The 25,722-nt window shown below is 43.7% G+C and overlaps 1 protein-coding gene across 6 annotated transcripts in view; it reads left to right on the top strand.

Annotated features, from left to right (window-relative positions):
- The window catches only part of RGL1 (ral guanine nucleotide dissociation stimulator like 1), a gene marked incomplete at both ends in the record, with an annotated part of 177,216 nt that extends 161,717 nt beyond the window's left edge, over positions 1–15,499 (top strand). For all 6 annotated transcript variants that reach the window (XM_079698317.1, XM_079698315.1, XM_079698312.1 and 3 more), the window contains 4 exons: positions 3,774–3,960; positions 7,828–8,082; positions 12,503–12,617; positions 15,312–15,499. In XM_079698317.1, coding sequence (XP_079554443.1) covers positions 3,774–3,960; positions 7,828–8,082; positions 12,503–12,617; positions 15,312–15,499 — 745 coding nt within the window. The remainder of the gene's footprint in view (positions 1–3,773; positions 3,961–7,827; positions 8,083–12,502; positions 12,618–15,311) is intronic.
- Positions 15,500–25,722: the final 10,223 nt, after the last annotated feature.

Genomic DNA, 25,722 nt, shown 5'->3' with positions numbered 1-25,722 from the left:
CGTCTGTCCTCTCACCTTTCCCTCTCACTCTACTGCGTGCACTCCGGCCTCCCAGGCCACCCTGAGCACACAAGTCACACATATTTTTATTTGCTGTTTCTTCTGCTTAGAACACTGTTCCCCAGATAGCCAAATGGCTCACTTCCCCCAGATCTTTGTCACCTTCTCATAAGCCTTCCCTGACCACCTTATTTAATACTACAGCCTGTCCACGTTACCTACCCTTGGCCCACTCTCTCACTCTCAGCTGCTTTGGATTTCTCCATTGCGTTTACCTCTGGCTGATGTGCTCTATGTTGTGTCTGTTTATTATCTAGAATGCAAACTCTATGAAGACGGGCATTTATGTCTGTTTTTTATTCATTGCTAACCCCGGACCCTAGACTGGTGCCCTACACATAGATGATTAATAGATATTTATTGAATGAATAAATTGAGCCGTGTGCCAACACTGTTCTGAGAAAACAATACATGTATTTCTCATCCAATCCACAAAATAACCTAGTAGGTCCTGCTGTTATACCAACTTTATAAACCAGGAAAGTAAGGCACAGACAAGGTAAGTAGTATGCTAGTTATTGTAGGATCTGGGCTCAAATCCAAGATTTGGCTCTAGAGCCAAGGTTATAACTCTTTTACCATCTTCCTAGTGGAGAAATACTTTCTGAAGGAAGAGGGGAAGGAAAGATGGAATGGGAAGTAAGAAGTGGAGGAGGGGAGAAGATGAGGGAGGGAAGGAAGAAAAGTAGGAGGAGAGAAAGGCTGAGGCGGAAGGAAGGAAAGGAAGGCTGATGTCAGTTTAATTAGACCCTGTGCCTGGAAGCGACCACTGCATGCTCATTTTTATATAACTGCTTCCCTTGACTCCGAGTATCTGTATTTACTGTGCTGGGTGCTCTAGCAGCTTGGGGTCCTCTCCCAGCACCCACTCTGGCAGCGTGCAGCCTTTGTGAGGATATTCATGTGAAATCCAGGAGAGGAGGTACTGTCAGGGTGCAGAGCCCTGCACAAAGTGTGGTGGACACTCCATACATCTCTCTCGTTAGTGAAATCTTGCCGATATGCTTGAGTTTAACCCTTGGGATCTGCAGTTGAGTTTGAACATTGATTATGAATAGCACAGGTCACATGTCCCCCATCTTATTCCTTGTACATATAAAGGTGTTTGTATAACATTCATTTTCAAAAAATTTTATGATCTTAGCATTTTTTACAAGTGTTGAAAATGTATTTTTTCCTCTCCCCGCATTTAATCACCCATCATCCAACGAGATTGGAGAGAATTTTGGAGCCTTAGGGGAAGAGGTGCCTCATTTGAAGGTCAGAGATGCTTAATGTTGTGCTAGAATTAATCTTTACAATGCAGAATGACCTCATGGAATTGTACCAATGGAAGAACCTTTAGTCTTTGAACAATTTAGTTCTAAGTTAGAGACTCTCAGTTAACGAGCTAAGGACCACTAATTCACAGCCTTCAAAGGTCTACCTTGTAATTCATGGAGAAGTAAGACAGTAGCATTATTTTCTCTTCTGTGAATTGTGGTCAGTTTAGCTTTTTTCCCAAAGCCGCAGTAGTGCTTGGAGGTCCAAGAAAGGAAGTGACATGGAAAATGGGGCAAGAGATGGTGGGGTGGAGATGAGACAGAACAAAGATATGCTTTAGGTCTTGGAATTTGAGCTTGTAATTCCCAAAATTATTTAATAAAAAAAAATCAAACCCATCTTCATTGTTTCTATTATTTTATATAGCCAGTGCTTGTTTGGGTTTGGGCCTGTTTGCTAGTTTCTTTACGTGCCATTCCTTCTTGAATCTTACAACTTCCTTCCTTGCTGTCTGTTAATGGTAAACAGTCATTGTCTGAGAAAGTCTTTATTTTGCCCTCACCTTAGAATTATATTAGATGGGTATGGAGTTCAAGGATTACTGTTATTTTCACTCAGTGCTTTGAAGATATTATTCCATGTCTTCTGAGTTCTGTTGTTGCTTTTGAGATGTCTGTTGAATTCTGTTCCTTTGCATTATGCCCCCTGCCCTGTTGCTTTTAAGAACTTCTTTTGTCTTCGATGTACCACTGTGAAGGTTAAGTGGGGATTTAGTCTTATTTATCCTATTCAAGATGTGGTTCCTGGATCTGAGGATTCATGTGATTCATTAGTTCTGGAATCTCCTCAGCCACTGTCTCTTCAGATATGGTCCCTTTTCCATTCTTTCATTTGTCTTCTTTTGGAATTCTCCCTACATACATGCAGGCATTTCTTATTCCATTCTCTGTGTCTTTTAACCTCTCTTATTATTCATGTCTTTATATTTTGATGCTGATCTCTGAGGATTTTCTTCAGACCTATCATCTAGTTCACAAGTTTTCTCTTCCACATTTATTTAATCCTTCCACTGAGTTTTTAAATTTAAGTCACTACCTTTTTCACTCTAGAAGTGAAATTGTTTTTGCAAATTACCTTCCTGTCCCTTTGTCAGAGTGTCTTGCTCTTAACTCCCATTTTCAGTTTCTTCTTGTACATCTTTAATGTTTTTCAACATACTTGTTTAATAGCTTGGCTCATGGTAGACACTCAAATATTTGTTGAATGAATGAATGAATAAATTATTACTTTTTTTCTGATGGTTCTTGTAATCTAAAGTTCTCAGGAGCCTAGATTTGCTGTTTTGTTATGCCGGTTGACTCTCTCTTTGGGTGGGTTATTTCCTTGTGTGTATTTTGTAACTTTGTATTGTGAGCTCATCTTTATCAGGGAATTCTCTGCAGCCTATGTTGAAGGTGTACTCCTCCAGGAAGTTTGTTGCTGTTGCTGTTGTTTTTTAAATGCTAGTTTCTTCAGAAGGATCACTGGCCTGAGAGTTCCTAGTTCCTAGATCAGCTAAGTAATAGCAGATCTGAGTGAGGTGCTGGCTAAAATCACACATGATCAGGGGAGGCATTTTTCTCCTACCCAAGCTCAGGCCAACAAGTAAATTTTGCTGCCTTCCTATGTCAGTAGGAAGATTTTTTTTTAGCCCATCTTTTTACTAAGGGTACAGCCCTCTGAGGATCCTGGCTCTTTGTAAAGGATGTCAGTACTAACTGCCCACCTTACATAGACAGAAGCCCTCATCTTTGGACCCTGCGTACGTGTTGAAACCCATGTGCCTAGTTTGCCAGGGTTGGTACCTCCACTCCCCATCCAGAGCAGAATTAGTTTGCATGTTCTGATTTTCAGTGCACTTTTCATCTCTGGCCTGCAGGGACTTTTCTTACTGTCTTGCAAGCCCAACTTTAAAAAGAATTTTTAATGTTTCTTATCTAGTTGTTTTATAGTGAAGGAGTTTAGGTTATTTTAGTTCACTAGATTGTTAGAAAAGAAGTCTTCCTTCTTGGTTTCTTGTCCAGCACAGTGCCAGCCTCCTTCTTCTGCCTCCTGGATTTCATTTTATGGTGGGAAGTGATAGGGGTGTGGCCACGGCAATTTGACCCTGCCAAAGCAGTACAGAACTCTCAAAAAATGGAGAACCATTGACCCAGAAAGACCTCAGATTAATATGGCCTTTCATTCAGCTAAGCAATCTGTGTGTTCTTTGAGGTTAGAAATAACCTATTGGGACAAGATGTTTACTATGATCTGTTAGAAACTTTGTAGCAAATGTTTCCCTAAAATAATAATGACAGGGTACACAAGACTGAGAAAACATCAAGGATTCAATTAACACAAAAATGTTTGCTTAATCATGGATTCCAGATTTGTAAGAGCCTGAATGCCTGGCATTATGTTTTCTGCAGACTGTTTCTGGGGTCGGACCTTATCACCAGTAGCACTCCCACCAAAGAACAGCCCAAGTCCACTGCCAGCGGGAGCTCTGGTGAGAGCATGGACTCTGTCAGTGTGTCATCCTGTGAGTCAAATCACTCAGAGGCGGAGGAGGGCTCCATCACTCCCATGGACACACCTGATGAGGCTCAAAAAAAGGTATAGACTTAACCCTTTTCTGTAATTCCTAATGTGGGCACCTGACCTAGTGTTTGCCACACGAGGGGTGTCTGTTTTCCAGTTGATCACTCTACAGCATTTTGCAAGTCATGTTTTTAAGAGGTGTTAAAAGCAGAGTTCAATCTGGGGACTAATTCCTTTAGAAACATGTCTAGAAGTGATAAGCCTGTTTGTTCATTCATTGAGCCTTTGAAATATTGTTCCATTCCCACATCCAGAGGCAACTGAAGGACTGTGACTTGTAACATGAGCTACACTTTATTCAGGAGATGGAGAATTTTCTTGGAGCAAAAAGTCAAGAGCCAAAGATGTGTCAGTCTCTCGGTGTCATACCTTGTCTCAGCCAAGGTTTTACCACAATAATGGTGCAGGGCAAACCACTCCAAAACTTAGTGATCTCAAACAGCAACCATTTATCCTCTGTCCTGCGTCTACAGGTTGGATTGGGCTTGGCCCTAGGCCATGGGTTTGGTCTAGGTCTGCTCTACCTAACTCTCGTTATTTTTGGAGTTAGGAGCCACCCAGGGCATGCTCTTATCGTGCTAAATTGGATGAGCAAGAGGGCAGTCCCAGTCCTGCAAGCATGTAACAAGGCTTCACTTGGGTTCTGTCTACCAAAATTTGTTGGCCAAAGCAAATCATGTGGCCAAATCCCACATAAATAAATGAGGTGGGGAACTATATGCCACTTCTCATGGGAGGAACTGTGGAGTCTCAGGGCAAAGGGCATGGATGCAGGAGAGGTTGAGGAATTGGTAATAAGGGTATAATCTACTGTGTCCCCCAAAAGGGAAAGTGATGAGAAGTGATAAAGGAATTCCCAGAGAGAGTTTTTGTTCTCCATAGCTGCATAAATAAGTGAAAAGAAAACAAAAGATCCACCTTCATCTTCTATACACACCTGCTTCAGTCTGTTGGTCAAGGAGCTTGGATCAGAGATGTCAACTTTGATGTGACTAGGACTTGCACCATTTTGGGGAGGATCTTGCCTGGCCAGACTTGCTGTGTAAGTGACTTCTGGCCCCTTAACTTATGCTTAGGCCAGTGAGGTAGAGTGTTGGTAACAATTCCTTCCTTTCATTTGTATCTGCCATTCTGCAAGGGGATGCGTGTGCTGTTTCACATTGTGTTATAAGCACCAGCAGCAATCTGGGAACCCTCAGGTGACCTTGTCACAAAATAGCCAATCCAGGAAGGGCTCATTAGACCTGAGATGACTCAGATGCTGCCCTAGCAGGATTTCTCACCTTTTTGCTTTGAAATCTGGAGACACATCTTTAATGCTCCAAATATTGAAGGAAAGCTCTGCAAACACCCACGGACTGGCTGTTCTCTCAGGCATATCTCCTTAATCAGGGATGGAATCATTCTCCGTGACTTGACACTCAGCATTGACTTTGTCAAAATCTGGAGTGAGGCCCCATCATTCACCTTTTGACAGGTTCTTAAGCTTTTTAGGCCCCATTTCTGATGATGGACATTGTACAACAGTGACAACTAAGCTATTGCCCACATCTTTGTGGGATTTCTCCCTGTCCAGGAAGGAGGTAGAATCACATTTGCATCTGTTGATGCAGTGGACATGCACACAGGTCTGGGTCATCCCTTTTAAAACTATGCAGAAGCCCTGTGTGTGTCCTGTGCACACCCCTTGCTGCATCCTTTTTGTCTCCCCCCTTATCACACTGGCTCTTCAGTTTCTTGCGCAAGTCATGAATTTTAATTCTTTGGATGAACATTTTTCAGAGTCACGAATTTCTGTGGGTTTAAAAATGAGTAATTGAATTGGACGCAAGTAGTTGCTGGGCTGCAGAAGCCCCGAATGTTAACTGGAAAGGCCTCAGTCCTGCTCAGTGCTTGGCTGGCCCCAGAGACCTTCACAGCTCCTCCCTACCCTGAGGTCCTGCAGCCCTCCCCACCCACCCTGCCTTTCCCACTGGCCACACTGTGAGGTCCCTCTTGAGTAAAGTATAATTTGCATTCCTTTTTCTTCATTCCCCTGATGGTGGTTTCTAAACATTTATTTCACATTTGCTCCACACTACTTAAATTCCCAGTAAGAATTTGGGCTCAAGAGGTGGTCTGTTTAATGGTGCTATAACCCAGGCATCTTCAAGGCTTTATCTTAAATGTCATTAAAATCATGGAAAAAATCTAACAAAAGATAAAGGATTTATGTGGAGGAAAGGAAAGGGGAAAAAATTGAACCAGTAATTGGAAAGGGGACCCTCTTGGCTACTGTGTAGTATACCTGCAAGCAAAGTCAGGCTGTTAAAATTATCCACCACCAGTTAGCCCTCAAATTGAGCCACTAAGTTGATTCACTTGGGAAGCTAAGAAAAAAAAAAAGTAACTAAACAATGTTATGATAAAGTCTCAGTTAGACTCCTGCATTACTACAGTTGTCACATCATCTTGCTGGCTCTATTAAACTAATGATGCAGTCGAATTGAATGTACGGTTATTTAACATACAGTTATGCTACAGGAAAGGGAAGTCATAGGAAATAAAATAGAGGAGACTCCATTTTACTTGGAAGCCAGATAATCAGAAAGCTACATTTCTGTACTTTGTTTCCATGGGAAGGTAGATGGGTACGAAAGAAATTAGTAAGTTATTTGTTTTTTAAATGACTTCCAGATTATTTTATTGGATTAATGTGGTATAATTTAGCTCAGCTCATTTTGAGAAATTATTTGTAATTTTCTATAAAAAGAATTGATATTTCAAATGATTCAATTAATGATATGTTTTGGACCACCACCTAATGATCTGGGGGCATCCTATTTCTTTGGTATTTGGTGTTGCACATATAAGAACCCTGTCGTTAATCAGAAAAACACATTAACTCTAGTACCTCATTCTTTAATTATCCTTGGTATACAACATGAAAATGTGTACAGTTGGTTCTGGAAGCAAATGTGGTTAAGTGGTAGAGCCTCTCATAGGCTCTGTTCCCTTGGGCAAGTCACTCTGTTTCTCTGAATCGTGTTTCCCTCACAGTTCTAATGATCTGAATTTTGTTCACAAGATAGTTGGGAGACCAAAATGAAATAAGATGTCTGAAAGCTCATCACAAAACTCATGGCCTCACAGTCCTGAGAATCCCTGGGGCAGTGCTGTGCTGTGTTCATTCACCACATTCTCACCGACTACAGACTGGGCCTTGGCTGCACCCTTGCTCTGTGAACCTGGCCATGGAAGTCAGGAAACTTGAGAGCACAGCCTGATGGTGCTGTCAACAGCCGTGGCCTCAGGTTCCTCAGCAGTAGAGAGGGATTGGGGCCAGGCCATCTCCAGGTGCCTTTCCAGGGCTCCTGTTCCCTGCAGAGCTCGATAATCTGTGGTCCTCATCTTAGACACTTCTGAAAATATAGCCATTTCTCTCCTGCTCCAAAATCTGACAGTGAAACGGAATCACAATAGAAAGGATCTCTGCGGGGCAGGTTAAGCATCCTTCCTGCTCGAGGCGGTAGGACTGAGCTTGCTTTCTGCCCGGTGGGCTTCGGGGTTCCTTCACGAGCCCGTATTGCCTCTAGTTTCTGGTATTTGCTGCCACCTGCTGGTTACCCTCCTTCAGCGCAGCTAAAAGCTCGGGGAATGAGAGGACCACCTTGCCTGCCATGATGCAGAGTGATTCAGCTGAGCCCTGAGTCACTGACAGGCATCTGCCATGGGGGTGCTTCCACCAGAAATAAGACGCACGTGTGCTGTGGGCTGCTGTGAAAGAAATAACGGAAGTTTATTAGTCTCAACATCGACCTCTGCTTTGAAACTTGGGAAGCACACTGTTGGCCAGGGTTCCTAACAGTTCTGCTTCCTTCTGGGCTGTGTCTACCCTTCCAGCTCTCCGAGTCCTCCTCCTCATGTTCCTCCATCCACTCCATGGACACAACTTCCTCAGGGATGTCGGCCTTGACGCACCCCCTCTCCTCCCCTCCGCCCTGCAACAACAACCCGAAAATCCACAAGCGCTCTGTCTCTGTGACATCCATTACCTCGACAGTGCTGCCCCCCGTTTACAACCAACAGAACGAAGACACCTGCATAATCCGCATCAGCATAGAGGACAACAATGGCAACATGTACAAGAGCATCATGGTAAGGCGCTCAGACCGACACCCGAGTACTCACGTGCCGTGTCAGCACATATACATGCATTCACACAAAATGAGTATGTGCCACATGAATCAATGCCCAAATCTCCCTGGATATAGACTAATCATATATAAAAATCTGCATATCAGCAGTGCATATAGGATATAATTTTTACATCTTAAAAGTTGCTAAACCTTATTCATCCAGGTCAGTATCACCCTCTTCAAAACTCTCAGCTGAGATGACTACATACATGCATCCCAGGGAAGATGCCACTGCTGCACGCCTCCTTGCAGGTCTTCCTGGGGATTAGCGTGTCTGCGTTTATCATTGAATTGCTGTGCATTCCTAGCAATCTCCTCGGTGGTGGCAAAGCTTTCTCCTTTAGTCACTTGGACTCAGACTTAGTAAAGTGGATGATCAAGCTGGACAGTTTGCGTCCACGAGGAGCTATGCTTATAAATAAATGAGACTGACCTTTTTGAGCTTCCTATAAAAACTCTGTTTCTGAGCACAGTCCCCAAAATGTGTTGAATAATGGCAGTCTTTTTGGAATACATACAGAGCCTCTCCTGGTAATGACCTTGGGTGTGTAAGGTCTGATGTGTTTATTACAAGAATAGACTCCTTATCTTAAAGGATGTATCATGTATTGAAAAGCAGACTCTCCTTTGCAGTAAAACCCCACAGTAAAATGTAAATCTCGCATCTCTCCGCATCTTCATGACTTGCCTTCTTCGAGCCACACTGACTGCTTATAAGCTTAGCTTTGAATATGATGTAAGTGATAAGGAGTCACTGTCTTTTAACATCTGAAGAAAAGCTTTACTAAAGCATTCACTAAATCAACAAAATATTTCTTGAACATTAGTTGTGTACTAGTCATTGGACCGGGCTTTGGGAACAGGGAGATGAATGAGACATTTCTGTCTTTGAGGAACTTATAATCAAAAAGGAGATCATAAAGCATTTTTCAAAACGTACTAAATACTTTAATAGAGGTCAGATCAGATTGTAAAGGGCCTGCAGGCCTCATGAAGGAGTTTGCGTTAATCTTGCAGTAGAGTCTTATCGCAGGCTTTTAGGTGGCGATCAGATTTGTTCTTTAGAGAAGTAGCTGGCATTGTGGAGACCTGATTCAGAAGTGCAGGGGGAGTAGATTGGAGGTGGCGGAACGAGTTAGAAGCTGCCATTATATTCCATGTAGGACGTGTTAAGGGTTTGAATGATGGTCATGTGGCTGGAGGTGGTATGGATTTTTGCAAGATTTTTCTAAGTTAGAATTATGGAATTCATCCATTTAGTTATGAACTTTTTGGTTACTGTTCTGGGGGAATGGAAGAGGGAGGACGAAAGGTTGTCCAGGCAGCCGGATGGTTGGTGGTCCTGTCCAGTGCAGTGTAATTACTGGAGCAGGGGGTTTTGGGTGCACTTAAATCCAAGGTCACCACAGGACATCCAAATGGCATCACCTAGTAGATGGTGAGAAACACAGGTTGGTGCAAGGCTGGTGGTGCTGGGGTCGAACGCTGGAAGTTGTCCAGCTCCACCGGCTGGATGCGGTGGTGCAGCGAGTGAGGAAGGGCTGAGGCGGAACCCACGTGGTAGCGAGGGAGGGGTGATAAGGGAGTGTCCGAGAGGAAGGGGCGCCACCAGGCAGCCGAGGTCATCAGCCGTATTATTGTATTTTCAGGGTGGTTTACTCACATGGCTTCTCTCACATATGCCAACCAGGGGAGTAAGTGCCAGCTCTGTAACTACGGTGTCTCTGAACTAAAAGGAACCGAGAACTGAACACGCAGCAATGCGGATGAATCTCTAAAACACCATGTTGAGCCAAAGAAATCAGATATCTCGCATCCTGCCGGAGTCTGATCTTTCAGAAACAGGCCCAACCTGTGGCGTTAGAAAACTAAGCTCCGGGAAGGGCACAGGGAATGTTTCGCATTCCTATTTAAGGTGTATGAGGGTGACACCCAAGCATCCTTCAGTATCGTAACCACCAGCCACAGGTGGTGGTTGAGCATTTGAATTGGGCAAAGTCCAAATTGAGATATGCTGTGTGAAATACACACCAGGTATTTGAACACCAGGTATTTGAAGGCTTGGTACAAAAAAATAACAATAATGAGAACATAAAATATCTTATTAACAATTTTGTATTGATTTTATGCTGATACAATATTTTGGACATATTGGGTTAAGTAAAATATTAAAATTTCCCTTTTGAAAAATAATTAAATGTGGCTACTAGGTATTTAAAATCACAGATGAGGGACTTCCCTGGCGGTCCAGTGGTTAAGACTTCGCCTTCCAATGCAGGGGGTGTGGGCTCGATCCCTGGTCAGGAAGCTGAGATCCCACGTGCCTCACGGCCAGAAAAAAACATAAGACAGAAGCAATATTGTAACAAATTCAATAAAGACTTTAAAAATGGTCCACATTAAAAAAAAATCTAAAAAAATAAATAAATAAAAATAAGATAAAATAAATAAATTAATTAAATTACAGATGAGGCTCTAACTATATGTATCTACTGGCCAGTGCTGGTTCAGGATATCAGCGTAAGGCTGCACAGCTGAGCTGTTAGTATTGTCTGTGATCATCAATTTCCCGCAGTAGCGTTTATGGTACGAAGTGACAGATTTTCAAGGAAAGCCCTTGGCCAGCCCATCCTTGTTTGGACACACCTGGGGAGGTTTAAGGTAAAATAAGCGTAGCCTGGTTTTCTCCTTAGGTAGGTTTAAAGCTGATAACTTAACATTAACCACCTTAACCCAACAACCATCCCCCAAGTTGGTGTCCTTTCTCCTCTGACTTTTTATGCTTCTGGACCAGTTTGATCCAGCTGCAGGAGTACTTCCTTTAGACTATAAAAAATTTATTTTTCTCCTTTAGAATTTTGTATGCATCTGTTTCTCCCTTGTATAAGGAGGTGCCAGATTGTTTTGGTAACAGACCCTTGAGCACGGTCTTTGTCACTTACAGGGACCCCACTGTAATGCATATTGTTTACTGAATCACAAATACAGCTGCTGCCCCAGATCGGAGGGAGGCCTGTGGGCCCAGACATCCTTGAGCTCACAATAACAGTTTCTTGGAAAAAATCAGACTACTACGTTGTCATCTCTTCTCTTTTTTGGCTGTCTCTCTCCTCTTACCTCTTGGTGAGAATAGCTTTTATTTTTAAGTAAGAATAATCTGTGTTTCATTTTGCTTTCTTTCAAATTTAAAGAAATCACCCAAGGGATAGTACATAAGTCAGCCCCCTTTTCCTGTTGCTCTGAGCACCCTGAGAATAGTTGGCTGATGGGCAGAGATGAAGGGGAGAATTGGGGTGAGAGGAGGCTTAACTTGCACTTTAAAAAATGTTAGATTTATTATTTTTAAACACTTAGAAGCTCATTTTTATTGAAGCATAATTTACATATAATTACATACATAGATCTGAAGTGTTCAGTTCTTTGGGTTTTTATAACTATAACCATATATATGTGTACATATAGTTACATATGTATACTTCTGTTATATAACCACCACCCCAAGTCTAGATAAATAACATTTTTTATCCGCCCTGTCCAAAATTCCCTTATGCCCCTTCAATCCTGCTTTAACCTTAGTTGAAGATAAGGTTAGCTAGTTTTCTAACCCCACAGGTTAATTTGGCCTGTTTTTGAAAGAACAGACTCCTGCAACATGTCATCTTCTGTGTCTGCTCTCTCTGGCTCACCCGTGATGTTTGTGAGATGCATCACGTTGTTGCATGTCTCAGTTCTCAGCTCCCTCTAGCTGTTGAGTCGTGCTCTTATCGTGAACGCACTACATTGTCTTTATCCTTCCCTGTTCTCCTATTGATGGAGATGCAGGTAGATTCCACTTTGGGGCTGTTATGAATAAATCTGCTATGAACGTTTGTGTACAAGTCCTTTCGTGGACATAATGATTTTATTTTTCTTGGTAGATACCTAGGGGTGGGATTCCTGGGTTGTAGAGCCACTTGTGCTTTTTGAAATGGTCAGTGTGCAGAACTGTGGCCGTTCTGACCCACAGGTTGTAACCAGTGCTCAACAGGTGAGGATAATTTTGGCCCAGGACTGCAAACGCTGTGCATTTTTCACAATTCCCTCATATATATTCTTCCACCGGAACCTCCATTGGAACTGGCAAGGCACCCAGTCTCTCTGTTTTGATGGGGTTAAGACACTGTGGCTTTGAGAGAGCAGGTGACCGAGAGAAAAGATGACCTGTTATCTGAGGGTGGAGCCAGGACTGGAACTTAGGAGTGCTGGCTCTTGGTCCTCCCTCACTCCACCTGGCCATTTCTCCCGGGAAGGCACAAGACAGCAAGAATAAGAAGGTCAGCACAACTCTTCCAGGAGACATGAAGCTAAATGCTTTACACACCCTTTCATTGTCTTTCCAGTTGACGAGCCAGGATAAAACTCCCGCCGTGATCCAGAGGGCGATGTTGAAGCACAATCTGGACTCGGACCCGGCTGAGGAGTACGAGCTGGTACAGGTCATCTCGGAGGACAAAGGTAGGCACGTGTTCCTTCTCAAGGCAGATTGCCCCAGTGTGAGAAGACAGGAAGTGGACACAATGTCTTTCTTAAATGGAACCAAGTGAGGGGTTTTTTTGTTTTTGTTTTTTTGGTACACGGGCCTCTCACTGTTGTGGCCTCTCCCGTTGCGGAGCACAGGCTCCGGATGTGCAGCCTCAGTGGCCACGGCTCACGGGCCCAGCCGCTCCGCGGCATGTGGGATCCTCCCGGACCGGGGCACGAACCCGTGTCCCCTGCATCGGCAGGTGGACTCTCAACCACTGCGCCACCAGGGAAGCTCCAAGTGAGGGTTTTTAATCACGCTAGGGCAGAGTTGCCGGGAGCCATATGCCATCACCTCGCTGGTAGAATCAAGCTTCTCAGGCTGGTCCCCCAGCAGCCCTTGTTGCTTTCTGCGGTCTTGCTGAGCGTTCCTCCCGCCCATTCTCTGTAAACTTCTCCTCAAGCCTTCCTGTAGGAAGAGGTCCCTCCCTGTGTCAGGAGCTGGGGAATGGACGGGGTCTGTTAGCTCTTTGCAGACGGCCATGCACCTCCAGTAACCAGTAATGTGTGTCCAGGTTGTGCATGACCCTGAAAGGTCGCAGTTCCTGCAATAATTTCTCATGGTTTCAGTTAACCACTTATGAGAGTCTGTCCTTCAGTTGATCCTTATTCATGATTGATCTTCAAGCAGCAAAAGCTTCCAGCGCCAGGATTGGAAGGTTCTTTACCTCACACTTACTGAGGCAAAGAACTGGTGATTATGAAATGTTCCAGTTTGCCTAGGAGTCCATTAGTTGAAGAAATCCCTTTTATGAAAACTCTGGGCACATAATCCCCCTGCATGTATCGATTTGCTAATCTGAATCGGGGTTGTATTTGTTGAGGGGTAGGAGGTGAGCTGGTAGGTAACTCCTCTATGCCGTGTCACGTCCGAGAAGGAGACTCAGGAACACTGAGTCTCTTTTCCAAGTGCACAAGGAGTAGCCAATACTGTTGACTGAGGCCAACCCTGTCTGCTGACAGACCGAGCACAGACCAATGCAAGTGTCTCAAGGGAGGGCTGTTCCCCAACAAGCATTCCCCCTAGAAAGGAAAAGAAGAATTATACAAGGTGGGGATGATGGAAGGGAGCAGTTATTCATACGCCATTTGACCAACAAATCACCCAGGGCTGTATCTCGGGCCCCGACGAGAGTAGGCGAAGTTGGAGTCGTACCTTTTCTTAGCGATGAAAAACTACAGCCTCTGAGAAAATTCTTGGAAGTTTTCTTTCATCGAGCTGAGCCCTAGGTCATTGGGCAAACCTTTCTCAGTTTCATCTTTTAATGTAGTTACTGTTAAAAGTCCAAGCCTGAAAAGTGGTCTCTTGGGTTTTACCATGTCATCCACAAACCAACACGCCAAGGTGAGGCCAGTGGGTGTGAAGGTCCAGGAGTCCCGGAGTGCAGCTGGGGCCCAGCTTCACCAGCTGTGTGGTGGCAGGTGGGCTGCTTGACCTCCCTGGGCCTTGGTCCTTAATTAGTTAAATGGCGACAATACCCTACTGGTTCCTTGTGCATCATGGGTGATTATGACAGGAAATAATGCACCCAAAAGTGTACCGTACTGGAGATATGTTGATATATAGCTGTGAGGTAGGTTATTACTGACCCAGGAATATGTGGGCAGGAGACTGGGGACACTTTAAGGGAGTTATCCTTTATAGAACATTTGTGCAAAATGTAGCAGAGTCACGCAGAAGCTGATTGCATCAGTTGTGCTGTGGAATCTCAGTGGTTGAAGTTAACGTAAGGTCGACTTAATCCAGTTCTGCAGGCAGACACCTCTCCTGGTTGCCTCCGTCACTCCACTGCCGCAAAGCAAGACTTGCACATTTTACCTTTTTTTTCCCCTGTTGGTTTTTTAAGATATCCATTACCCCTGAGTGCTTAAGAGTATATACCTTCTTTTAAAAATAAAAATGAATTCAAATCACTTTGCTCAATAACTTCATATTATGCTTGGAATAATCCTTGTTCAAAAATTGCAGCTATCTATATAGGTGGGAGTCACTGCAGTAGGCAATGGTTTAAATGTTAAGAGATAGATACCATCTTATTTGGTTGCCCTTTAATATTAAAATGCAAGTTCTTAAAGAAGCAAGGCCTCAAATGGTGTAACATACTGGTTTGATTTGGGATTAATTAAAAAATATTTTGATATTCCAAGTTAAGAGTACTGGAAAACGGTGTAGATTTTCTGCCTTTTCCCCGTGTTATTGGATTCACTTAGTCTCTGAAAAACTGCATAGTGGAGTGGAAAATGGACTGCGGGAGGCTGGAAACCTGGGTTGGGGGTCCCAGTTCTGCCCCTGACGAGCTGTGCTCTTGGGAATGTCTTTTAACTCCTGTAGGCCTCTGCTTCCTACTGCACTTCCTTCCAGCTAAAACATCCTGCATTTGCGCATTTTGTTCGTGGTTTGAATTTCTAAGATTGGATTCGCACTTAGATTTTTTAACTTGGGATTGGGAAAATTGTTGGAACCAATTTGCGGGGAGGAAGTGGTGGTCACTGTCTGGTTCCGTTTGCATTCCAGGGACAAAGGGCCATAGTCCCAGCCGTGTGTCTGAGCAGAATTTCCACCTGCTATGGTCAGTGCTGGGCTGACCTACACGAGCTGACTACCTTCTCTTTCCTCATCTTTTTTAGAACTCGTGATCCCAGACTCGGCAAATGTCTTCTATGCCATGAACAGCCAAGTGAACTTTGACTTCATCTTACGCAAAAAGAACTCTGTGGAAGAGCAAGTAAAACTGCGTAGCCGGACCAGCCTGACATTGCCCAGGACAGCCAAACGGGGCTGCTGGAGCAACAGACACAGCAAAATCACCCTCTGAAGGGAGAGACCAGTGGCCCCTTGCTTGCCAAAGGCAGGGTGGGGCTGAGAACAGGCCGTGGTGATTGCAGCTACCACCCAGTGTTAAAGGATCATTGGTGAGGTGGACAGATATTTATTGAGTAAGTACCTCTGGTGTGCAAGGCACTATGATAGGCATCGTGGGGAAATCGGAGATGAACTTGACACGAAAAGCATGATTCTCTTTGACCTATCTGAGATCGAAATGCAAAATTACCCACATTTATAAATATATATGTATGTACACATATTTGGTATGTGTGTGTATATATATAAATATGAGGGACTTATGGGATATTCTGGACTATGGAGAAACAAATTTGCACAATGGCCTGGGAAGTCGAGGTCACTTTTTACAGGGAACTAGAAGGAACTCAGAACCTCGTCTCCTACCTTCCAAGTAAACGGAATCAACCCTAGGAACACAGAGTGTCCTTTGTACCAGTATTATAAGCAGTCCAAACTATTTCTATAAAGGGAGAGGATTACTTTCTCAATCAAGTGCCACCAGAAAAGAACAACCGCAGAGGCGGGAACTGCCACAGGCTGAATGAAAGGCCACCTCGGAAAGGGTTTGGATGAGCCAGTGGCTTTGACCTCTGCTTGCATCGGCCAATTTCTGCTACCCCAGGGAGGGCAAGGAGCAGCTCTGGAGGCCTGTCTGAGCCACTGGTCCAGCCGTTGTGACACCTCTGGAGGCAACACAAGCCCATTTTGATTTCTGGCAACTGCATTGTTTGTTTCCCCCCACTAAAGAACATATCACAATCATTCTTGCACATATAGCCATGTTCTTTGGTAACTTATCAGCCAGAAAGGAAAGCACAAAAGGATGATGACCCATGTGGACTCTGATCTGTCTCGGAATGCCACGACTTCATTGTTTTTTTCTGATTGCCTTTTGCATGTGAAACTACATGTCTGCCGTCTTTTGCCATCTGGATCACAGTACCTCTATATTACGTGCAATTTGTTCCTCAGGTGTAGAAATTCCTACTGCAATTGACTATAACTGATGATTTTGAGCCTGTGAAAGATTTCTGAACAGCGATTGCTCTGTGAATAGCCCCTCGGAAGATGTTCACTGCTGAGAGCAGTGTCCTGTTCTACTTATTAACTTTTATAGCCTTCCTGTGCCTAGTCATGGGGAAAGAAATGGGGCTCCGTATATTATCCAACTCGTTTCTAAAGAGGTACATTCTTCCAGATGGAATCAATAACTTTTTTTTTCAGGTTTCCACACTTGGTATCACAGTATCACTGTTAAGTGACACTTTTGTCTCCAGTACCACCATCATCCTCTCCCTTCCAAATCTGAGCTGTGGCTGGGGTTTGAACTACAAAGCCATACGTGAGATGTTGACACGTTTAAGAAGCACTTTCAGAATGTTGTCCTTGTTAAGAAGAAAATTCTCAAAATGCCAGTTTTTATTCCAAAAATAAAGAATGAACCCAGATATGAAGTGCAGATTGTAATGTGGAGCTTTTTTTTTTTTTTCTCCTATCCTGTAAGACAGCTCCCAAAGGTTATGTGTGATTTATGTTACATAAATAGCCATATGAAATCTGCAAGAAACACCAGGGAAAGTCTATAGAGATTTGTGGCGGTGGACCAAAGAATGAGAATGAGCCAAGAAGGCCTCAGATTTCCTTTAGGTCTTTCTAGATCAGACCGCATTGTAAAGACCGACTGGTTTCAACTAGTTGAAAAGCACTTTTTTTCTGTTTGCGAGGCTGATTCGATTTGTGCTTCTGTGCGTGGAGGAGGGATGGCCAGGGTGCTAGACATCATGGGGACTGAAGGAAACGTAGCCTCAGCCTGAATTTCTTGGTTGGAAGGTCAAAAAGAAAATGTAGAACTGTTGGCCTGGTTTAGGGCACGGCTACCAAGACATACATGTTGTGCCCATGTGCTCGCCTTGTGTATTTATACTGTATATGTAGAGTCTAGATTTATATACTGCAATGTAAAATATATATATATATTTTTTCCTTTTTTAAAAAAGACAATGGAAGTTACAAGTAGATAAACCATAGCCTCATTTATTTAATGCCACTTTAAATGTCTTAAATTTGTTTCCTGGTGGACAGCCGGGTTAATACTTTTAGCTGCTCGCATGCTTGTCTTTCTGCATCTCCATCATCTGTTTACCTTTTGGTCAAATTAATAAACTGGCTTGGGACTTGGTTGGCATGTGCGGCCAGACCCAAAGGGATTGTATCTGGAGTATTAATCTGGTGGATCTGGGTTCCAGGTATGTCAAGGAGCATTTTCGAAGCCCATGCTGGTTCAGTTGGGGGGAGCAGAGGGAAAGCCAGTGGCACAGTTAGGAGAGACCCTCTCCACTGGTAAGTGTCGTGCGCATCTAGGGGGAAAGAATGACGTCTTAGGAAACTGCCATCAGAGGTGATGCCTTGCTGGACAGCATTCTTAGGAGTAGTTTGGCTGGGGACCCTTTGTATAAAATCAAACTTAGAGTTGGGATCCAAGGTAGTACTTTGCCTTTCCTGAGTCTCCAATTGCTGCCATCTGCACAATTCTTGAAACCATCCATGGTGCTCTGGGAGCCGGGAGGGCCTCTGTGGAGGAAGGAAACAAGGTCTTCCCGAAAGGCAGCTTCATTCAACAGATGCACGTTGTCATTCTGTCACATTGTTTCCCCCCAAAAAAAGGAATTCCTAAATGGATCCAAATGATCAAGTTTTCTGGGTCCTTGTGGGATAGTGGAGAAAGCCAAGTAGGTGTTTTAATAATCAATAATATGGGCAGGAAAAAAAGGGATTTCTGTGTCTGGCACTAGGTGACTATGTTTTCAAGATCATTTGAGAAAATGGGTTCCCTTGTTTTGCCTCCCTGTAGAAGCAGCTTGGTGAGATTTTGCCTGAAGGAATAATGTCTTAAATTTTCCTTCTTTGGAGCATTTTCAAGTTTGCCATGCAGCACAGGACCATTAGAGGCATACAGTATTGCCCCATGTCCCAGTTTTAGTGGTATCGAGAAGTTTCCCCGACGTCAACCCTCTTTTTCTACAGGGCTGCCGCAATGGCACCAGTTACAACCTGTATCCACAGTTCCACTATGAGAAGTTATTTCCGTCATGTTTTGCATTACCGTTTCCCCTAGGATCTCTGTTAAAATGAAATAATTCTGGAAGGGATTATTAGGCTAGCCTAGGCTAAAGTAACAAACCATGTAATCTCAGTAAGTTATGACACGTTGAAAACTGAACTAGGTATTGCAAATCGGGCAGCTCTCCTTAGCGGCTCCAAGGATCCAGGCAGCTTCCACCTTGCAACTCCACCATCTCAGATTTTTCCTTCAACTCCCAGTGATGGTAGAGAGAACTCACAACTCTTCCTGACTGCCTTAGACAAAAGGGACCACATCACTTCCATTCACAGTCCATTGGCCAGTCTATGGCCCCAATCTAAACGCAGGGGAGGGGGGGAAATGTAGGAAGATACCTGGAGGAGACGAGCATTTCCATCCCCGCACAAAGGAGTTCTGTCTTCTCACTAGGGTGCATGGCTTTGTTCATCTTCCCACATTCTCCGAAAAGTGTTTGGAGGAGATGGCAGTGAGGACTTGAGATGGGGGCTGCACAGAAAAAAGGAAGGGTTGAAGAAAGAGAGGTGCTCAAAGGAGGAGAAAAAACGAGTAATTTAATTTTGTTTAGAATTAGCCTTATAGAATTTATTTCTAACATGCGGTCACCACCAATTTACATGCTTCTAATGTGGTCCCTACTTTGACTAAACTAGGAGCTACTTTACAGACGTAGTTGTATGTCAAATTTTTAAAAATCTAGGAAATCTAAAGTGTTTACACATAAACTGAGAGATTCAAATAGAAGCCAGACAAATTTAGTTAATTTAAGACTCCGAATTAGAAAACCACCACTTGGTGTGGTTTTCCAACATCTCTACCCAGAAAACTGTGTGGAAGCAATTCACTTATTTAATAGTTTGAGGTATTTAACATTTTCTTAAGAGTTGGAAGGAATCTTACAAATCATGTAGTCCTCGCCCTCATATTACAGATCCCAGGGCTGAGGCCCAGAGCAGTTAAGTCAGTTGCCAAAGGTCAGGGGCAGGGCTCTGAATGACCAAACCCTGCTATGTGGGTGTCAACAGTGGACTGGGCTTTCCTGACAGATGCTTCTCTACAGCCTGCTGGAGCTGGAGAGGATGCCCGGGGTCTGTTGGCTCCATCCCCAGCCTTCCAACCATGTGAATTTCCAAAAGCTACATGTGAATTTCCACAGGCTACCTTGGTTAGATGTGCATCTGGTTGGTTCTGTCAAGTCTCCAAGGAGAGATCTGCTGCTGGTCGGAGCATTGCTGCCTGTTATCCTGAGCATCATTCCATCTCGCAGATGGGGAAACGGGGCCGTAAGGACCAGGATGACGTTGTGAGTTAACTCCCACCTAGGATGCATGATGAACCCGTGGGGTGGGTGAAAAGCAGCAACTGAATGAGGAGTTAAAGGAGCGAATACCAGTGATCAGTATCAAGTACTTTGTCCCAGTTTCCGCTAAAGAAATCATTTTTATTCCTACGATTGTTTCAACTCAGAGCAACATTTTGTGCTGCAGTCACTATCTCCCACACCAAGGGCACCGGTAAATCAAGTTGAAAAAAGAACAGTAAATGATTTAAACTGTTTCTAGATTGCTCCAGCCATTTAAAAAAAAAGATGGGCTGGCCCAAAAGTTCGTTCGGGGTTTTCCCATGAGCTGGTATGAAAAACCCGAACGAATTTTTTGGCCAACCCAATACCAAGGCACCAGTTTCAAAATGAGAGCAGCATTCTAAATAATACCTTGCCCCCAGATGTCTACTTCTGATGATCCTCGTTTATATAACATCTGACATCCAAGCCTCCAGCAAGTCAGCGAATTGGTCTAATCAGCTAAAAAAAGAAAATTAATATATGAGATTTCATAGATGGGAAGTAAACAGGGGATGGGGTTGCAGAGCTTCTTTATACATCAGGCTGTGTGTGTGTGAGAGAGAGAGTGAGCGACAGAAACATTAGATATTAGTGAGGAAACAAGAAATGAGGCAGACTCTCTCTCTAGAAGCTTTGCATGGATGCAGTTTGATGTGGGTGGGATCTGACTGCCTGGCTCTGACTCCCAGCCCACTTACTATCTTAGGCAAGCCATTTAGCTATTGCTTCATCTAAAAAGTGGGGATTGAAAATAGTTCCTACCTCTGGAGGTTCATGTAGTATTACACTACACAGCGCAGGTAAAGAAAGCACTTCTCTCTGGTGCTTACTTTAAGAGTTCACTGCTGTTATTCCTGGGAAGCTCGTGGCCTAAGAGGAGGGTGTGCTGTCTTCTTAGAAGCCCTCCAGCCTCCTTCCCTAATAAGCAGCCACACAGGGCAGATGTGACACTCAGACATGGGACTTCAGATGCTTGAACAGCACCCTGGGAAAATCGAGCCTGCTGCTGCTTTGGGGAAAGACTGACTCATGGAGTCGGAGGGCAGCCAGGGCTCCTGCAGCTTGCTCCACAGCCCCACTCCAAAGAGGCTGGGGAGAGCGGGGTGTGGGCCCAGCCCAGCCCTGACCACAGTGCCTCCTGGCGGGGCTGAGGCTGCACGGGGACACACACTGGGCGGACTCGGAAGGGAGCCACTGGCCCATGTGAAACAACCCTGAGCTGGAGCATCCCCCTCCCAGAGACTAAGGTGATTCCTGTCAGGGTCCCCACCTTTTTTGGATTCCTTCTGCGGTCAGGGAGGGACAGTTCTCTCACCAGAAGCTGAGCCCCCATTCCCCTGTCCTCCCAGACCTGTATCTTTCTTTCCCTGCAGAATGGGGCTCTCTGCTCTGACTCTCCCTCTGCCCAGGGATGACTCACATGCAGGACAGTGAATTGTTGCTGTTCCACAGGCACTGGTGGTCCTGGGCATCCCAATTATTCCTTTGCATGCTGTCCAGCTCACTGCCACCTCAGCCTCTCCCATTGTTGCAGGCTTTCAAGGATAAAATAGTCATTTTAAGGACTTGGGTTGCCACTTCCATTCCAAGCTTCTCTTCTACTATTTTTTCCCCTCTGGTTCCCTCCCTTTCCAGCCTGTGCACCAGCCTCGCTTCTCCACTAATGAGCCTGAATCTGTTTTCTTATCCCCCTGGCCCTTGCACTTCTCTCCTGGACTTGAACCTCTGTGCTGTGCCCTGGAAGCTGCCTCTTTCCTCTCCCCTCTAATCCCCTAAGGCCTGCACCCCTCATCTGTCCCCTCCCTGCTCAGCTGTGGGCATGGTTTCCTCCCTGTGGCCATCCTAAATAGTAATATCCCCTTCAAGTCTTCCAAATTCATGCTGGTATTTTACAGAGCAGTTAAAACCCTTCAGACCACACCATCAACACAAACATCTCAACTCCTATCTGAGGGTCTTCCCCAAACTGCCAGTTCCCTTTGGGAGAGGACACTTTGTCACAAGTTATTTTCTAAGCTTCTCTGAAGAACGGAGAGAGAGGGCTGTCCAGGACACTGAAAATCACATTCCCTCATGAGCAAGAGCCCAGACTCCTGCCCAGCCTCCCCTAGAACAGGAAGCACCCAGAGGAGCCCCCTCTGGACCAGCGGGGGGGGGGCACAAAGCTGGTGTTCAGACACAGAGATTTGGTCAAAGTGCCCACAGCAGAGGAAGCCAAGCTGAAGAAGGGCAGGGGCAGAAAAAATAAACTCAGTAAATTAAAGAGAAACCCGTGTTCAGAGGTGATCCTTCATTCTTTCCATCCCTTTTGAGGGCATACAGGAGGGCAGCTTGGGGCTGTGAGCAGCCTCCCTGGTGTGGCAGGAGGGACCCAAGCTAAGATCATCTCAATATCAGTACACCTACGGGTGGAGGCAAAGACACAGGCCATCCTAGGCAAATCTATAGACCAGAAAGGAAGCCACTTTCCAGCCCAACAACAAATTTTAATGGAGCCATTCCACCACTTGCCTGGGACCCATTCAGTATTTAATAAGTCTGTCAAATTCTTCCTGAAAGCACACCTAAACTCTTCATGCTGCAATTCAAGCCATTTCCTCATTCCGTGTGCATAATAAGAGAAGGCACCATTTTCTCCTCCCACCAGGAAGCCTGCACAAGCCTCTAAACCAGCCTCACCCACCAGGGGGCAGACACCAGAAGCAAGAAATATACAGTCCCACAGCCTGCGGAACTAAGTCTACAAATACCCTACCCTGGGACCAGCTGGTCCCCAGACACTGGGTGATGAGAGGGAAGTGGACTGCTGGGACACATAGGACATCCCCTACAGCAGGAGCCACTTCTCCGAGGTCAAGAAATGTAACTAACCTTCCACACATATAAAAATACAAATAGAAGGGGCTTCCCTGGTGGCGCAGTGGTTGAGAGTCCGCCTGCCGATGCAGGGGACGTGGGTTCGTGTCCCTGTCCAGGAAGATCCCACATGCTGCGGAACAGCTGGGCCCGTGAGCCATGGCTGCTGAGCCTGCGCGTCCAGAGCCTGTGCTCCGCAACGGGAGAGGCCACAACAGTGAGAGGCCCGCGTACTTAAAAAAAAAAAAAACAACAAATAGAAGTTTAGACAAAATGAGATGGCAGAGGAGTAAGTTCCAGACAAAGGAACAAGATAAAACCCCAGAGGATAACTAAGTGATGTGGAGATAGGCTATCTACCTGAGAAAGCATTCAGAGTAATGATTGTAAAGATGACCCAAGAACTCAGGAAAAGAATGGATGCACACAGAGCAAGAAGTTACAAGAAGAAGTTTTTAACAAAGAGTTAGAAAAAATAAAGAGCGACCAAACAGAGGTGAAGAATACAATAACTGAAATGAAAAACACAAGAAGGAATCAATAGCAGAATAAATGAGGCAGAAGAATGGATAAGTGAGCTGGAAGACAGAATGGTGGAAGTCACTGTCATGGGATAAAATAAAGAAAAAAGAATAAAAAGAACAAAGCACAGTCTGAGAGACCTCTGGGACAATATCAAACGCACCAACATTCACATTATAGGGGTCCCAGAAGAAGAATAAGAGAGAGAAAGAGCCTGAGAAGATATGTGAAAAGATAACAGCTGAAAACTTCCCTAACATGGAAAAGGAAACAATCACTGAAGTCCAGGAAGCACAGAGAGTCCCATACAGGATCAACACAAGGAGGAACACATCGAGACACATAGTAATCAAATTGACAAAAATTAAAAATAAAGAGAACATATTAAAATCAACAAGGGAAAAACAACAAATAACATACAAGAGGATCCTCATAAGGTTGTAAGCTTATTTTTTAGAAGAAACTCTGCAGGCCAGAAGGGAGTGGCATGATATATTTAAAGTGATGAAAGGGAAAAACCTACAACCAAGAATACTCTACCCAGAAAGGCTCCCATTCAGATTTGATGGAGAAATCAAAAGCTTTACAGACAAGCAAAAGCTAAAAGAATTCAGCACCACCAAACCAGCTTTACAACAAATGCTAAAGGAACTTCTTTAGGTGGAAAAGAAAAGGCCACAACTAGGTACAAGAAAATTACAAGATGAGAAAGCTCACCAGGAAAGGCAAATATACAGTAAATGTAGGAAATCATCCACACACAAATATGATTATCTAAACCAATAACTGTGAGAGGATGAGAGTACAAATGCAGAATCTTGAAATACATTTGAAATGAAAAGACCAGCAACTTAAAACAATCATATACACAGACAAATATCAAAACATACATATATCAAAACCTCATGGTAATGGGAAACCAAAAATGTATTAATAGATATACACACAAATAAGTAAACAGAATCCAAACACAACACTAAAGATAGTCGTCAAAATACAAGAGGAGAGAACAAAAGAGGAAGGGAAGAAAAAAGACCTGCAGAAACAAATCCAAAACAATTAATAAAATGGGAATAAGAACATACATATAGATATGTACATGTATTAAATGCTCCAACCAAAAGACAGATAGGCTGAATGGATACAAAAACAAGACCTGTATATATGCTGTCTACAAGAGACCCACTTCAGATCTAGAGACACATACAGACTGAAAGCAAGGGGATGGAAAAAGGTATTCCATGCAAATGGAAATCAAAAGAAAGCTGGAGTAGCAGTACTCATATCAGATAAAGTAGACTTTAAATTAAGACTGTTACAAGAGACAAAGAAGGACACTATGTAATGATCAAGGGATCAATCCAAGAAGAAAATATGACAAGTGTAAATATATATGCACCCAACATAGAAGCAACTCATATAAGGCAAATGCGAACAGCCATAAAAGGTGAAATCAACAGTAACACAATAATAGTGGGAGACTTTAACACTCCACTTACATCAACGGACAGAACATCCAGACAGAAAAATCAGTAAGGAAACACAGGCCTTAAGTGACACATTAGGCCAGATAGACTTAACTGATATTTATAGAGCATTCCATCCAAAAGTAGCAGAATACACATTCTTTTCAAGTGCACATGGAACATTCTCCAGAATACATCTCATGCTGGGTCACAAAGCAAGCTTCAGCAAACTTAAGAAAATTGAAATTGTATCAAGCATCTTTTCCAACCACAATGTTATAAGATTAGAAATCAACTACAAGAAAAAAACTGCAAACCGCCACACACACACACAAACACCTGGAGGCTAAACAACCTGCTACTAAACAACCAAAACAATATGCTACTAAACAACTAATGGGTCACTAAAGAAGTCAAAGAGAAAATTTTAAAAAATACCTAGAGACAAATGAAAATGAAAACATAATGATCCAAAACCTATGGGACACAGCAAAAGCAGTTCTAAGAGGGAAGTTTATAGCTATACAAACTTACCTCAGGAAACAAGAAAAAACTCAAACAACCTAACCCTACACCTAAAGCAACTAGAGAAAGAAGAACGAACAAATCCCAAAGTTAGAAGAAAAGAAATCATAAAGCTCAGAGCAGACATAAATAAAATAGAGACTAAATAACAATAGAAAAAAATCAATAAAACTAAAAGCTGATTCTTTTAAAAGATAAACAAAATTGATAAATCTTTAGCCAGACTTATCAAGAAAAAAAAGGAGAGGGCCCCAAATCAAGAAAATTAGAAATGAAAAAGAAGTTACAACCGACACCACAGAAATACAAAGGATCATGAGAAACTACTACTATCAACTATATGCCAATAAAATAGACAACCTTGAAAAATGGACAAATTC

The sequence above is a fragment of the Hyperoodon ampullatus genome (genome assembly GCF_949752795.1).
Source record: "Hyperoodon ampullatus genome assembly, chromosome: 2".
Lineage (NCBI taxonomy): Eukaryota > Metazoa > Chordata > Mammalia > Artiodactyla > Ziphiidae > Hyperoodon > Hyperoodon ampullatus.
The sequence above is the reverse complement of the archived record's forward strand: the minus strand, read 5'-3'. Positions and strand labels throughout refer to the sequence as shown.